The sequence below is a fragment of the Trachypithecus francoisi genome, unplaced genomic scaffold, assembly GCF_009764315.1.
Source record: "Trachypithecus francoisi isolate TF-2019V2 unplaced genomic scaffold, Tfra_2.0 Lachesis_group7, whole genome shotgun sequence".
Classification (NCBI taxonomy): domain Eukaryota; kingdom Metazoa; phylum Chordata; class Mammalia; order Primates; family Cercopithecidae; genus Trachypithecus; species Trachypithecus francoisi.
The window spans coordinates 85,999,087-86,013,609 of record NW_022681472.1 but is presented as its reverse complement, the minus strand read 5'-3'; the positions used below and the strand labels follow the sequence as shown (position 1 = coordinate 86,013,609).

The following is a 14,523-nucleotide window of genomic DNA, read 5'->3' as shown; positions in this document are numbered from 1 at the left end:
CAAATCTAGAGGAGGTATCTCCATGAGGCTAATAATGGCTTCAGGACCACAGTCTTTGGAATCAACTAGACCTCAGTTCAAGTCCCACTTTGGAAATAGAAGTGGGCATAAAGGACAGTTGATTAGTTTACTGATCAATAATGGGTAATGACAAGTTGATATCTTTCTGTCACTCAAACGGATACCCACACACATGTATAAAATTCTCATTTTGCTCACCAGTATTTAGTCTTTGTTGAAAGACAGAGGAAAGAACATAGACTGGATTCCTGACTTGAACCCAGTTCCAACCAGTTACTGGTTGGGTGATACGAAGCAAGGGGCTTGATCACATTGAAATGAGTATGATTGTCTGCCCTTAGGGGTTGTCATGAAAATTAAATGGCACAATATTCATATAACAGAAGTTTGGATAAATGCAATAGTCTTTCTTTTCCCTTGTCCTTCTAATTAATCCTCTGCCAACCCAAACCTGCACAAGGCAAGACCCTCTTTAAGATAAATCTCACGCTTCTCCTAGAGCTTTTTCTAAAATAAATAAATAAATAAATAAATAAGAACAGTACTTCATTCAAAATGGTGGTGGGAAGGGCCAATCTTAATGTGTCTTGTATTCCAGGGTACCAGGGTTCCACCCTTCATTAATTTAAGCAAGTGCAGCCTTGTAACTCTTTGGAAGAGGTGCTTCCATCAATCTCCCAGGATCATTGGAGCACAAGCAGTGACCACCTTGGCCTCTGAGATGTGTTTAAATTTGTAGGTGTCATTTGCTTGTCTTTTCTCTAAATGATTTGATTATTCTAAGATCCTTATTATCATTATTTTCCAAAAAAAAAAAAAAGGTAAGAAAGATTGTTTCTGTCTTCAAGGATGATTGGTGTTTGATCATCCCAAAGGCCATGCTTTTCTTCCTGTGAGGACAAGCCAGCTCAGGATTAGATATTTCACGCATGGGTTTCTTTGTGCTCCTGCAAAAGATTGTCTTTCTGTCCACACTTCTTGTGATTCCTTGGGAGTCCATCAGGCATGGCTCAGAGTATTCACTCTAGCGATTCTTGGGAAGTGCATCCAACAGAGCTCAGAGCATTCATGCTGTTGATTATTGGGAAGTCCATCAGCAACAGCTCAGAGCATTCAGTCTACTTGGTTTGGATTCCGTTTGTGTCCACTCCATTGGGCATCTTATACTGAGATGATATAGGAAGACATAAAACCACAGCTTCTGTACCCTGGGAACTTATACTCTGTCTTGTGATCTGGGAACTTCCCATCCTAACACTGGGCATGATCATGGCCACTTTGCAAGGTGGTGCAGATGAAATGCAGGTAATACTTAAGTGCCTTGGAGGCTGCAATGAATTGCAACTGAGGCAGCAATGTGACAAGGAAACTGATATTTGTTGATCACTTACTACCATATCATGACTATTTTAAACGTTTTGCCTCATTTTACTTAAGTGTCACCACATCCTTTATGGAGGTACTAATTGTACTATTTGGCAGGTAAGGGTGTCTCAGAGAGTTTGAACAGCTTTTCCAAAACCCACAGTAATAGAAGGCAGCAGAGTGGGGATTCAAATAGAGTTCACTGTGACTCCCAAGCTATTCTACCACTTCTGTGACACCTTGAAAAATCCTGTCTTTCTTCTAAGCACCTGATTTTCATATAGTTTGAAATTCATGAAGGATGCAGCCAGTGGGTTGCAAGGGAGGAGTTATACAATAATGCATATGGCAAATATACCTTAGAGGCAAAAACAAAAAACAAAACAAAACAAAAAAACGTTAAAACCATGAACATTTCTTTTATCCTCTATTCATTCCCCTCCCACAAACAAGTATCTGTCCCAGACAGGAATATCCACACATGTACACATATGTAGGCACACACATATACAAATAATCCACCTCATGTTTCTGGCAACAGACACAATCTTGATAAAGGGAGCCTGAAAACAAAGGCAACTCTATCACCCTAGCTATCCATGAACATGTAAGAATCAAATAAGTGAATACATGAACACGTGAAACACTTTTTCTCTGGGGCCAGTGGGAGAAGGAATGATGAGTCCTTGAACCACCCTTGAACTGTGTATCCCAAAAATGGCTGATTAACTTGAGCATCAAGGAGGTAGTTTCATGATAAAATGGCTCAAGAGAAGACAAAGCCAGAAATAGCCTCATGGAACGATCAAACCCGGCCGGGAGTGGTCGCTTACGCCTGTAATCCTAGCATTTTGGGAGGCTGAGGAGGGTGGATCACTTGAGGTCAAGAGTTCGAGACCAGCCTGGCCAACATGGCAAAACCCTGCCTCTACTAAAAATACAAAAATTAGCCACATGTAGTGGCATGCACCTGTAATCCCAACTACTCAGGAGGCTGAGGCACAAGAATCACTTGAAGCTGGGAGGCAGAGGTTGCAATGAACTGAGATCACACCACTGCACTCCAGCCTGGGTGACAGAGCAAGCCTCCATCTCCAAAAAAAAAAAGATCAAACTCATATTAAACAAAACTGAAGTTGTATGAGCTTCATTTGTTACACACAACTAAGCTTTTGCTAGTTTTATATTATGATAATTATTGTAAATAGTGCTTACTATGAACCAAGTTCTGTGCTGAGTATTTTCAAAAACATTCATTTAATGTTACTTTTTTCCGTTAGCAGCCACATAAAACCAAGGATTTGCCACACAAGAGAATCTTTAGATAATTATTTGGCTGAGTACAGTTGGTTCTTAGCTGTGTCCAGAATGTCTCTCAGTTTTTTTCTGTCATTTATAAAGAAAATCAAAGTTAAATGGAGGCTTTAAAAACTTCAAGAAAAATACATCATAAACTCTAAAATGTTTCTTACTTCATCGCATCAACTTTTATTGGAGTTGTAATGATTAGAATAAAACAATAAAGGAGAAATTTGGGCAAAGAAAAGAAGGCTAAGCAAATGAATGAATTTTCTGGTGGGTTAGGATGTTGGACTCTGGAATTAGGTAATAAGCAAAATGCACATTTTTGTCTTGGAGACATTCAGAATTTGTTGAACCACTCCAGTCTTATTTAGATGAACAGAAATGGGAACATGGAGCATGAACCAAATGATCTCAGCTTTTCTCTTGCATTTTTCTAAATCACATATCTCCTAGTCAGTTTCAAGATCTTCTTATTAAAATGGTTTTTAAAGATTTATTCTGTTATAGCATCAAGCTGCTCTTGAGTTTTTACCACTCTAGTAAGTCCCAACATAGTATAAATACCTCGGCCTCCTCCTTCAGATATGAAGGACAGGTTTCAAAGAGGCTTAGGGAAGAAATCCATCCCTTAGTCAGGACAGGAGACTTATATGACTCCTTTATGGTCTTGATGTTACCTTGCAAAATTAGAGCTGTTTCTACCACCCTCTAGGTAATCAAACGATATCAAGTGCCATTCCGTGTGTATTTTTTAATCAGACCAATTAGCTAGCTTCTGTCCCATAAAGCCAGCATTTTCTGAGTCAGGAATTCCAATTTCACCTATAATGGTGTAATATAGAATTACAGAATTATGAGGCCATTGACCTGATCACTGAAGCAATTTTAATGCTTCATGTGTAGACATCATTATCATCTACAACCAGGGACTTCTAGGTAAAGAATATAGCAATAGTTACCACTCTCTTGGCTTCTCCATGGCTGGGGTTGGGGGTGGGGGGCTGGACCACTCAAGAAATGAAGAGTTCTTCCTCCCAAGGATGAAAGATTTGGGGGAGAGTGAGCTGGAAGAATGGTGGTTTGGAAAGTTTTTTAAAGTTCTTCTTGAAATTCTCATGTGCCCAGTCATAACCCCACTACCAAGGAAAAGCATAATGTTAGGAAATGTATTACCACCCTAGGGTCTTCTGTCACCCCTGGGCAGGTGTTCTCCCAGCCTTGCACTTCTGAAGCCCATCAATCTTAAATACATGTTAGCATGTTTCCTTGTGAGTCAACTTAACATGATTAAATCCGATTTTGTTCAAAGGTCAGTTTACTTGGGAAGAAGTATGTCAGTGAGAGATTCTGCACACTCACCTGTCACTCATAGAATTGCTCTTAATAACAACTTTATTGATATAGGAACCAAGATACAGAAGATGGCCTATTTCAAAATTTAAAAATTACTGAAAATTAGTCTCATCGCAATTATGCCTTTTATCCAAATGTTTTTTGTCTGTTTGTTTGTTTTTTGTTCTTGTTTTTCTTTTTGTGAGTCAGTGTCTCACTTTGTCTTCCAGGCTGAAGTGCAGTGGCACCATCTCGGACTCAATGCAACCTCCGCCTCCTGGGTTCAAGCGATTCTCCTGCCTCATCCTCCTGAGTAGCTGGGACTACAGGTGCACACTACCACACCCAGCTAATTTTTGTATTTTTAGTAGAGACAGAGTTTCACCATGTTGGCCACGATGGTCTTGAACCCCTGACCCCAGACGATCCACCTGCCTCAGCCTCCCAAAGCACTGGGATTACAGGCATAAGCCATTGCTTCCAGTCCAAATGCTCTATTTTAAGGATGCTCTAGGCTACTACCATGCTATAGAATGCATGAATTTAACAACAGAACAGTGGTTAAATTTCTTTATCCACTAAAGCAAAATGAACAGATTATCCCAGTTGAGAATTTTCTTTTACAAATATATTAATATATACTAATAAAAGATGTGCTAGAAAATTTTCTTTCATCAAACTAAATTTATCCAAAGATGAAATGGGCGCCCAAGTGAGGAGCTGATTTCCCCCAACACTGGAAATATTCAAGCAGGAGTTAACGGCTTATACCTGATAGATATTACTGAGTTAAACTGGCATTAGTAAAGGTTGGAGCAAGATGACAATTACAGTTCACTCCACCTAGAAGATTCTGTAATCTCACCTACAATCTTTGATACAAAGACAGAGTGGCCGGGCACAGTGGTTCACGCCTATGAGCCCAGCACTTTGGAAGGCTGAGGCAAGCAGATCACCTGAGGTTGGGAGTTCGAGACCAGCCTGACCAACATGGAGAAACCCCGTCTCTACTAAAAATACAAAAAATTAGCTGGGCATGGTGGCATATGCCTGTAATCCCAGCTACACGGGAGGCTGAGGCAGGAGAATCGCTTGAACCCGCAAGGCAGAGGTTGTGTTGAGGTGAGATCGCACCATTGCATTGCAGCCTGGGCAACAAGAGCAAAACTCCGTCTCAAAAAAAAAAAGAAAAGAAAACAAAGCAAGAAAGAACAAAAAGACAGAGTACAGTTATAGTTTAGGCAATTAACTAGATAATTGTTTTAGTTATAAGCATCTTCTACATATTATAGAAACGTAAGAATTTTTCAGTGCCTTTTAGTTTACAGTCAAAATGGAAAGTCTAGGAAAGCACTATGGTTTTCCTCCCCCTCACCTAGGAAGAGTTCTTAGGACTATCCCAGGCATGGAAATATGGAAGGCTGGAAACTCTGTCCATCACCTCTGTAAGGGAACTTCCCTGATCATCTCTCTGTGGACAAGGAATCTGAAATATATATATATATATTTTGTTACTGTGATCAGACTGGGGTTTCCCAGCTTCTTTGTGGTGGATCTAAAAACCCCTTCACCCTCATGACTACGATTTCATTTCTGAATATGTCTTTCAAGATAATTCAGGGCCAGAATCCCCAGACATGAACAAAATGAAACACAAGTTTATCCTGCTCCACTTCCTCAGAAGGAACGAGTCTGAATTTCATCAAATCAAATAGGAATTTTCATTTTTGAAATGATTTCTTTATCATTTGAAGATTGTGGTCACTTGTCTTCTGTTGCATTTAAATAAAATCTACCATCTTTTGTTTTCTTCCCTATTACCAGTTCACCCATCCTGGCCTAAAAGGGGGCTCATTATTTTGCATTGCATTGTGCTGAGGATCCATTCGTCAATCAAGAAAATATAGCAGTGGCATTTTATTAAACTAATTCCTAGGCTGTTTTTAATATCCATTCTTTGCCCATATGCTTCACTTTCATTCTAACCAAGATTTACTTAGGCTCAAATTTTTAATACATTCCCTTTCTTGTATCATAAATTCCATCACTGAAAGATACCCAAGAAGTCTGAGCATGCATCTATGAACAAGATAGCCTTACTCTGAAAATAGCAAGGAAGCATTAGCCAGTGAGACCCTGCATTCTAGAGCAAAGCTCTTTGGATTCTCTATTTGCAATCTGTGAAGGTGTGATTGAGTTGCTCAGGTATTCAAGTCCTCAGTTTCTTTATCTACAAAGTGAGGATATGATAAACAAGACCTTCCTCAAGAGTTGTAATAATTAAAGGAGAACATTCATGTAAAGCACGTAGCACAGCACCAGCTTTGCACTAGATATTAGTCATTGTTATTCAAATTCCTTACCCTAGATTTTGACCCTTTTTTGAATCAACTAAGACCCTAAAGATTGAGAAATGACAATATTCCAAATCCTAATCTAAGATCTCCAAGGAAGTATTTGTAATTTGTTCCAAGTGTCTGAATTTTGCCACCAACTGACTATGACAAGCTCTTTCACATTTCTGATCCTCAAGTTTCTTATCTGAAAATATATATATATATGTGTGTGTGTGTGTGTGTGTATGTGTGTGTGTGTGTGATTGCCAAGTTCGCTTATAGACCAAGGGCTCAGTAAATTACAAGGGTTCACAGGTCATTTCCAAGAACACTTTTCCTAAGGATCCTATAAAAGTTAAGAATTCTACCCGGTGGTGGGTAATCTTTCAAGAAGCAAGGGGAATAATGAGAATGGGATCTTCTTCCAAGTTAAAAAAACACACATGAGATCATAATTTCTTTAGAATAATCTTTTATAACATGGTGGAAAAATCGGTCAACAACACTTTTGGCATCACCGCTGAGTGCAAGGTATAATACGGTACAGAGGAATAGAAGACAGCATTCTGCAAGGCAACACCATTGAAAAGGCAAGGTTCACATAGATGAAAGTATAGAAGTAAAATAAGTATAATTAATTGATTGACAGTAGGTAACATTTATACAGGGTTATCATGTGCAAGACACTGTTCTAAGCATCTTATATATATTACCTCATTTCATTCTCCCAGTAACCCTTATGAGATAATTCCTATTATTATATCCATTTTCCAGATAAGGAAACTAAGACATAGAAAGCTTAAAGATTTTGTCCATAGGTGTTACAGCTGGGACTCAAATCCAGTTAATCTACCTCTTGATTAGTTCATGCTCACAACTGAGATATAAAAGGATAAGTGGGGCCAGGTGAGGACAGAACAGGGCTGAGACAAGGAGTCTCTAACTTTGGCAGGCATAAGCACACAACTAACTTAATAAAGCTATGAGCCAGAGTGTTCAGACCTTTACAAGTCAGGAGGAAGTGAAATGAATCACTACTCAATCTCAGTACTCTATCATTCTGAGCCAATTAGGAATTTTCTTTTTGAAGTCCTGCTCTCCTTGCTTTTCCAAAGTAACAATGCACCACATTCTGAAACCCAGTATTTTATATTTGATGATGTCAACTTCACAAATATTATAAGATTCTTCTTTTATGTGGCTATGCTAGGCACTGAAATTCAAACAGGAAAATAATAGAATGCTTCAAACTTATGAACTACATTAACGCCAAACTTAAGAGCTGTATTAATGTCCCCATTTGACAGATGAGAAAAGTGAGGTTCAAGGAAATTGGCTTTGCTCACAATAAAATAATGACAGATGTAAAAGCAAAGTAAGTCTTCATACTTTGTCTCTACCCTATTTGCCATCTGAAGAAAATTGAAAATATAATATCTTTTACAACTTTAGTCTGGACAAATGATGATAATGTGACATTTTTTAAGTCATCAGTAAAAAACATTCATGAAAGGAGTCACAAAGACTCGGGCTTGGGATCTATAGGAAAGGATCTTTTCATAGGATCATGGGCCAATAATAGAAAGGAAGCCTTTACAAAGGAATGAGCTCTCAGGCTCAGGATCTGAGTGTTCAAGTTTAGGGTGTTTGGAATCCTGAGATGCCCTGCTCAGGACCAGAGAAAAGAAACCCACTTTCCCAGATAAAGCAGAGAAGGTCATCGGATGATAATCAATAGACATTTGAGTAGACATCAAGAATGTTATGAAATGGATTTCTGAATTGGGAAGGCAATGGTCAATTACAACTCCAAGATGCTGTGATAATGATAGTGACGATGACAGGTGATGATGATGATGATGATGATGATGATGATGATGGATGACATAAAAGAAGAAAAGGGCCAGGCACAGTGGCTCATGCCTGTAATCCCAGTACTTTGGGAGGCTGAAGTGGGTGGATCACGAGGTCAGGAGTTCGAGACCAGCCTGGCCAACATGGTGAAACCCCATCTCTACTAGAAATACAAAAATTAGCCAGGCGTGGTGGTGGGTGCCTGTAATCCCAGCTACTTGGGAGGCCGAGGCAGGAAAATCACTTGAACCCAGGAGGCGGAGGTTGCAGTGAGCCAAGGTCGTGCCATTGCACTCCAGCATGGGTGACAAGAGCAAGACTCCATCTCAAAAAAAAAAAAAGAAGAAGAAGAAAAGGAGGAATTTTAGTGTACTGATTAACTACACTAAAATTATTCTTAGTGCTGTTTTTAAATGTTCATTATCAAATCTATGCAACCATGCTGGTTTAAAATTAACCAGTAAGATGGCCGGGTGCAGTGGCTCATGCCTGTAATTCTAGCACTTTGGGAGGCCAAGGCAAGCAGATCACGAGGTCAGGAGATCAAGACCATCCTGGCTAATCCAGTGAAACCCCGTCTTTACTAAAAATACAAAAAATAGCCGGGCATGGTGGCGGGCACCTGTAATGCTAGCTACCCGTGAGGCTGAGGCAGGAGAATAGCATGAACCTGGGAGGCGGAGCTTGCAGTGAGCCAAGATTACACCACTGCACTACAGCCTGGGCAACAGAGCGAGACTCCATCTCAAAAAAAAAAAAAAAATTAACCAGAAAGCCAACAAAGAATAATTAGATCCTCTGTAATTTGTGGTTAGAAGGAATTCAAACATTTATCTTTCTTTGAATTAACTGTTTTGTGGCTAAATAACTTTCCAGCTGCTCTGGGTAGGCCTCTATGATTGTGACCTGTTCTTGGGTAGCACTATTGATAACTATTAATAATATGGGCTTTCTGTGGTTTTATCAGGATTGAGGATGGCTTAGAGTGATTCTTCAGAGCCATGTTCCTGGCTCCCCTCCAGATAATAAGTAGGTTGTCAGCAAGTGGACAGAGGCCTTAATACTGGAGAGTAGAAAAAGCATTCCCCTGCAAAATCAATAACTATGCAGTCTCTAAACAGCATGGTGCTTCACCCAGAGAGCTCAACAACTGCAGGATATTCTCCAAACCTTAGCTATGACACTGAGAAGCGGGGTTCAGTCTAAAACCCAGACCATACTAAGAAGTCAGAAGAGAATAAAAATCATGTAACTGTTGATTGCAAACACCATATCAACAACAGGTTGGACTGATTTTACTATTTCTTGACCTGACTGAAACCTTGTCTTGGTATTGTGGACATGGAGCCTAAGATGTTATGAGACCTCTATTTGCCAGCTTCCTGTATGAAGTAACCATGAAATGCAAATCAGGGATTACAAAGTTCCAAAGTGATGCTTGGTTCTCTGTCCTCCCAAAATAAAATAACCTGCTGGCTACTAGACCTCTCTCTCATTAAGGTCAAATGTGGGGCTTGGTTTAGGCTAATTCTAAGGTCTTTTTCAGTTTAAAAAACTTCCCACCTTCTGGAAGAAGTAGATATTCCCCAGCTTAGTAGCTCCAAGATGGTTCAAGAGTCTAGGCAGAAGTAAGGCAAATACGCATTGAGTGCTGACCTTCTAGAAGCTTTTAAAGCTAGACAATGAAATTACTGAGTACTCTGGATAATCAAAATAAAGTTACCACCATTCCCCAGGGCTGCCTTGAGCAGACACAGAAGGGCATCAAGCATATTGGTCTATTAGTCTTGGTTTCTCTTCTGTGAAATGAAAGGGCTGCACTAGCTGGAGATCTCTCAGGCTATTTTCTATTTTAAGAGCCTGAGAATTTATTTTTAATAAGAAAAGGAGGCAGAAAGACTTCCTCGTAAAACATTTCCCTGTGTTCCCAAACTTAACACGAAACAGTGCAAGATCCTTAAATGACTTAAGTTTACTCATAAAGAAAGTCAATGCGAATTTGATTTGCTGCATATATGGATGTGCGCTCTTCTGTTCTGTTAAAATAATGTTAGTTCAGAGGGAGGGGAAGAACTGGATAAGCTCATACAAAGTATCCCTCCCACTGTATTTACTCCTGGGCTCTCACTGGAAAGTTGGCAGGAGGGATGGGGATAATGCTCTGTGAAGGTTTTATTAAGATATGAATTATTCTTAATTTTAAAAAAAAATCTAATTGCCTTGTTTCTTCTTGATGTTTCCCTCAACCTCAAATATCGCTAAAACTTCATTCTTCCAAAACCCAACTCTGCTGCAAAGTAATTCATTCTCTGTTTTTTTTAATTACAGTATTCTCAAATGAGGGATGAAGTGTTCAAGTCAAACTTGGTCTGTGCGTTTATCGTTCTTCTATTTATCACGGCAATACAAAGTTTGCTTCCTTCTTCAAGGTAAATATGAAAGAACTAATTGATCCGGTGAAATATCTTTGTGAGATTCCTCACCTGGAGTCAGCCAGCTGACTTTTCAAAGGATCAGAATTTCAAATAACTGAGTCCAGGACCCATACCAAAACGTTTGACTGTTTCAATGTCTATTCTGGTTGTCTTACTCTGCTAATAATCTCAAAACTCTGCCCAGATAATAATCTTTTTCCCAATCTTAATAAAAAACAACCAAAGTGAAAACAGGCCCCACTCTTATTTGACATGACACCTGTGAATGCAGAAAATAAGTATAAGAACCTCAATCACCATTTACTTGTGCTTTTGTTAGTATAATTCATTCACAGATACAGCATCATACCTCCTTGGGTCTGCAAAATCAACACTTTAATAATAATGCAAACACCTGTTTGTGGCCAGCCACTGTTCTAAATACTTTACATACAAAAGCTTCTGGAATCCCCATGACAACCTCATGAGGTAGGTGCCATGATTATCCTCACTTTAAAGAGGAGGGAACTGAGGTTCATAATAGTGAAATAAATTCCCTAAGATCTCATAGTTCCAAGATGTCACTGCCTAGATTCAACCCAGGAAGACTAGCTCTAGAGCCTGGGTTCTTAACCCTCTATTAGACACATATTGTCCAGGTTATAGATGCTCTAGCCAGGATTTGAAGCTAGTTCTGGATTAGTCCAATAGCCATGCTTTTTCATCTCCTCTAAACTATAAGCTAGCTCCTACATCTTTTCTCAGCTAAATTGCCTTCTCCCTATACTTACCATGAGTTTTCCCCTTTCACGTGATTAAAAAAAAAATCAGCAAATATTTTTTAAATACTTAATACAGGCAAAGGAACATGAGGATGTTACAGTTTTGGAAGAAGAGGTTCTGTAACCTGAGGATGATACAGTTTTGGAAGAAGAGGTTCTGTAACCTCTAAGACATAATTTAGTAGGTGACAAAGACATTAACAATGGCTCCCAGTTACTAAACACTTATACATGCCAGGAAAGTACTACATCTTTTACATGGATTGTCTCAAAAAGCCTCAAAAATAACTGATGAGTGAGGCAGCATTCCAATTCCCATTTGTAGATGAGGATTTATCCCAGGTCACATGTCTGTGTAATATCTGAGCTGAAATTTGAACCCAGAGACAGAGTCTGTGCTTTTAGTTACAAGACTGCTTTGCATCAAAATCAGTGATTCATTCTGACCACACGACTTCAAGGAAAAATTTGCAGAAAAGGATTTGAGCTGAGTAAGATGAGAGAGAAAAAAGTAGGAGACTATTCTATTTAGAAAACTGCTCTGGCAAAGTCATACAAGTGAGAAAGACCTTGTGTCTAGAGAATAGTGAGTAAATATGAGAGCCTATAGCAAAGGGCTTGTGCAAGAATATAATAGACACTATGGCTGAAAAAGGAGAGAATCCGCAGAAGTTCAATGTTCATAACTATGTTAAAGACTTTGGAACTGATCCTGAGGGCAGGAAGGAACCCCAGGAGATTTTTAGGAAGATTGTAGCATGATGCTGTGGAAGAAAGATGTTCAAGATAACTAATATGCAAGGGCTGGCCATGCTTGACTTTCCCCCTAATTAGCAGGGTGCATTAGAAAGAGAGAGGGGATTCCGGGAAGATGATGGCACAGATGGTATATTTCTTAATGTCTCAGAATTCTTACAAATTTGACAAACTAGATAGCAAAACCAAAACCTCATAGACTATATTTACAACAAAAAAGGGTGATAGACCAAACATTCCAACATAGAAGTGGGTTGCAACAATCCCCCAATGACCCCAAAATGTGTGTGATATCAGTACCTGTACAGAAAGCAGAAAGAAGTACTGGGCATGTCACACCGGGGAACAAAAGGATCTATCTCAACATAGTCAGCAGATATGCACTGAGAAGTGCTGTGAGCCAAATTAAGGAAGCAAATGAAAGTGGGAAGGAGTTTGCTCAATCCAATAACATTTTGAAAGGCCTAAAGAACTGGAACCATCAAGACACTATGAACTCGTGAAACTGATCATCTAATCTCCCTCTCATGATAAAGCCCTGAAAGGAACTGTGTGAGTGAAATCAAAATCACTTACAATAAGGGCTATACAGGTTAAAGTGGGAAGGGATTCTAGCTATCGTGTTTTGAAACACTACATGAAAGCAACCAAAAAGAACGCTCTATAGAGTTAAAAAAAAGAAATCTTGAACCATGCTATTTCTACAAGTTCAAGGAAGTGTTTTATACAAAAATGAGTAACAAAATATATTGATGGCAATCCTATACTAAGCTATTATAAAAAATAAGACAATAACAAGTAGAATAATCTTCTTATAGTCATTGAAAGCACTTCAGAAAGACTTGCCCACAAAATATATCAAAACTTTAACCTATCCTTTTAAAAGGAGCTCACTTAATGTGGTTCAAGACATGAAATAACAACCTAACCAAAATTAGAAAAACTTAGAAATTTGGAAAGAGAACTCAGGAAATACATAAAAATTTAAAACATATATATATTTCAGAAATGAAGACAGCAAAAGAGAACATACAGCACATAAACACAGCAAAAATTACTTACTTAAGAGATATAGAGGCCGAGCGCGGTAGCTCACTCCTGTAATCTCAGCACTTTGGGAGGCCAAGGCGGGCGGATCACGAGGTCAGGAGATTGAGACCATCCTGGCTAACACCGTGAAACCCCATCTCTACTAAAAATATAAAAAATTAGCCGGGCATGGTGGTGGGCACCTGTGGTCCCAGCTACTCAAGAGGCTGAGGCAGGAGAATGGCGTGAACCTGGGAGGCAGAGCTTGCAGTGAGCTGAGATCGTGCCACTCCACTCCAGCCTGGGTGACAGAGCTAGACTCCATCTCAAAAAAAAAAAAAAAAAAAAGAGAGAGAGAGAAAGTGAAAGAAAGACATCATTTTTTAAGTCAAAAAGAAAATTAAAAAGATTGACAGAGCCTTCTTCCCCACACCTTAACGTCACAACAACAAGGACCCTGTATACTAACCATGGATACTAACAGCTGAAAGAACTGCAAGACACAGATTCTTTCTGAGGAAGAGTACATAGGGAAGCCCACATCAAGGGGGGAAACTAATACTCTAGAGGAATTTGAAGCTACTGGAACATACAGCCATAGCAAACCTTAAACATAGCTTAACTCCCAGCTATAGTGATATAAATCCTCACAGAAAACATCTATTTACTTCAGTTTCTATTACCTGATACAATATGAACAGTTTTCAACAGAAAATTACAAAACATACAAAAAAAAAGAGAAGAGACAAAGAAATCATCAGAATCAAACTCAGATATAACAGTGTTAAAGTTATCATACAGGGAATTTTTAATAACTATTATTAATATATTAAAGGTTCTAATAGAAGTAGACAATGTTCAAGAAAAAAATGGGCAATATAAACAGAGATCGAAACTCTGAGAAAATCAAAGGAAATAAAAGGAAAGGATAAAAATTTAAAAACACCTAATAGAAATAATGAATACCTTCAATGGGCTCATCAATAGGCTCAGAAGGGCCAAGGAAATAATCAGTAAGCTTGAAGACATGTCAGTAGAAACCTCCCTAACTGAAATGCAAAGAAAAAAAGTGAATGGGGGTTGGGCAGGGAACATGGGTCAAAGCATCCAAGAACTCTGGGACAATTTCAAAAGAAGAAATATACGCATAATTAGATTACCAAAAGGAGAAGAAAGGAGAACTAAGCAAAATAAATATTTAAAGTAATAATGGCTAAGAATGTTCCAAAATTAATAACAGACAACAAACCACAGAATCACAGAACCACAGAACTTTAAAGGTTAAATACTTTGGTTAAATAAAAGTAACCAACCAAGATAAACATCAAA

The 14,523-nt window shown here is 38.8% G+C and overlaps 1 protein-coding gene across 1 annotated transcript in view; it reads left to right on the top strand.

The window, feature by feature from the left end:
- ADCY8 (adenylate cyclase 8) overlaps positions 1 to 14,523 on the top strand; it is a 277,968-nt gene that overhangs the window by 181,800 nt on the left and 81,645 nt on the right. Inside the window, 1 exon segment of the mRNA XM_033203020.1 lies at positions 10,542 to 10,642. Within this exon segment, the coding sequence (XP_033058911.1) occupies positions 10,542 to 10,642 (101 nt within the window).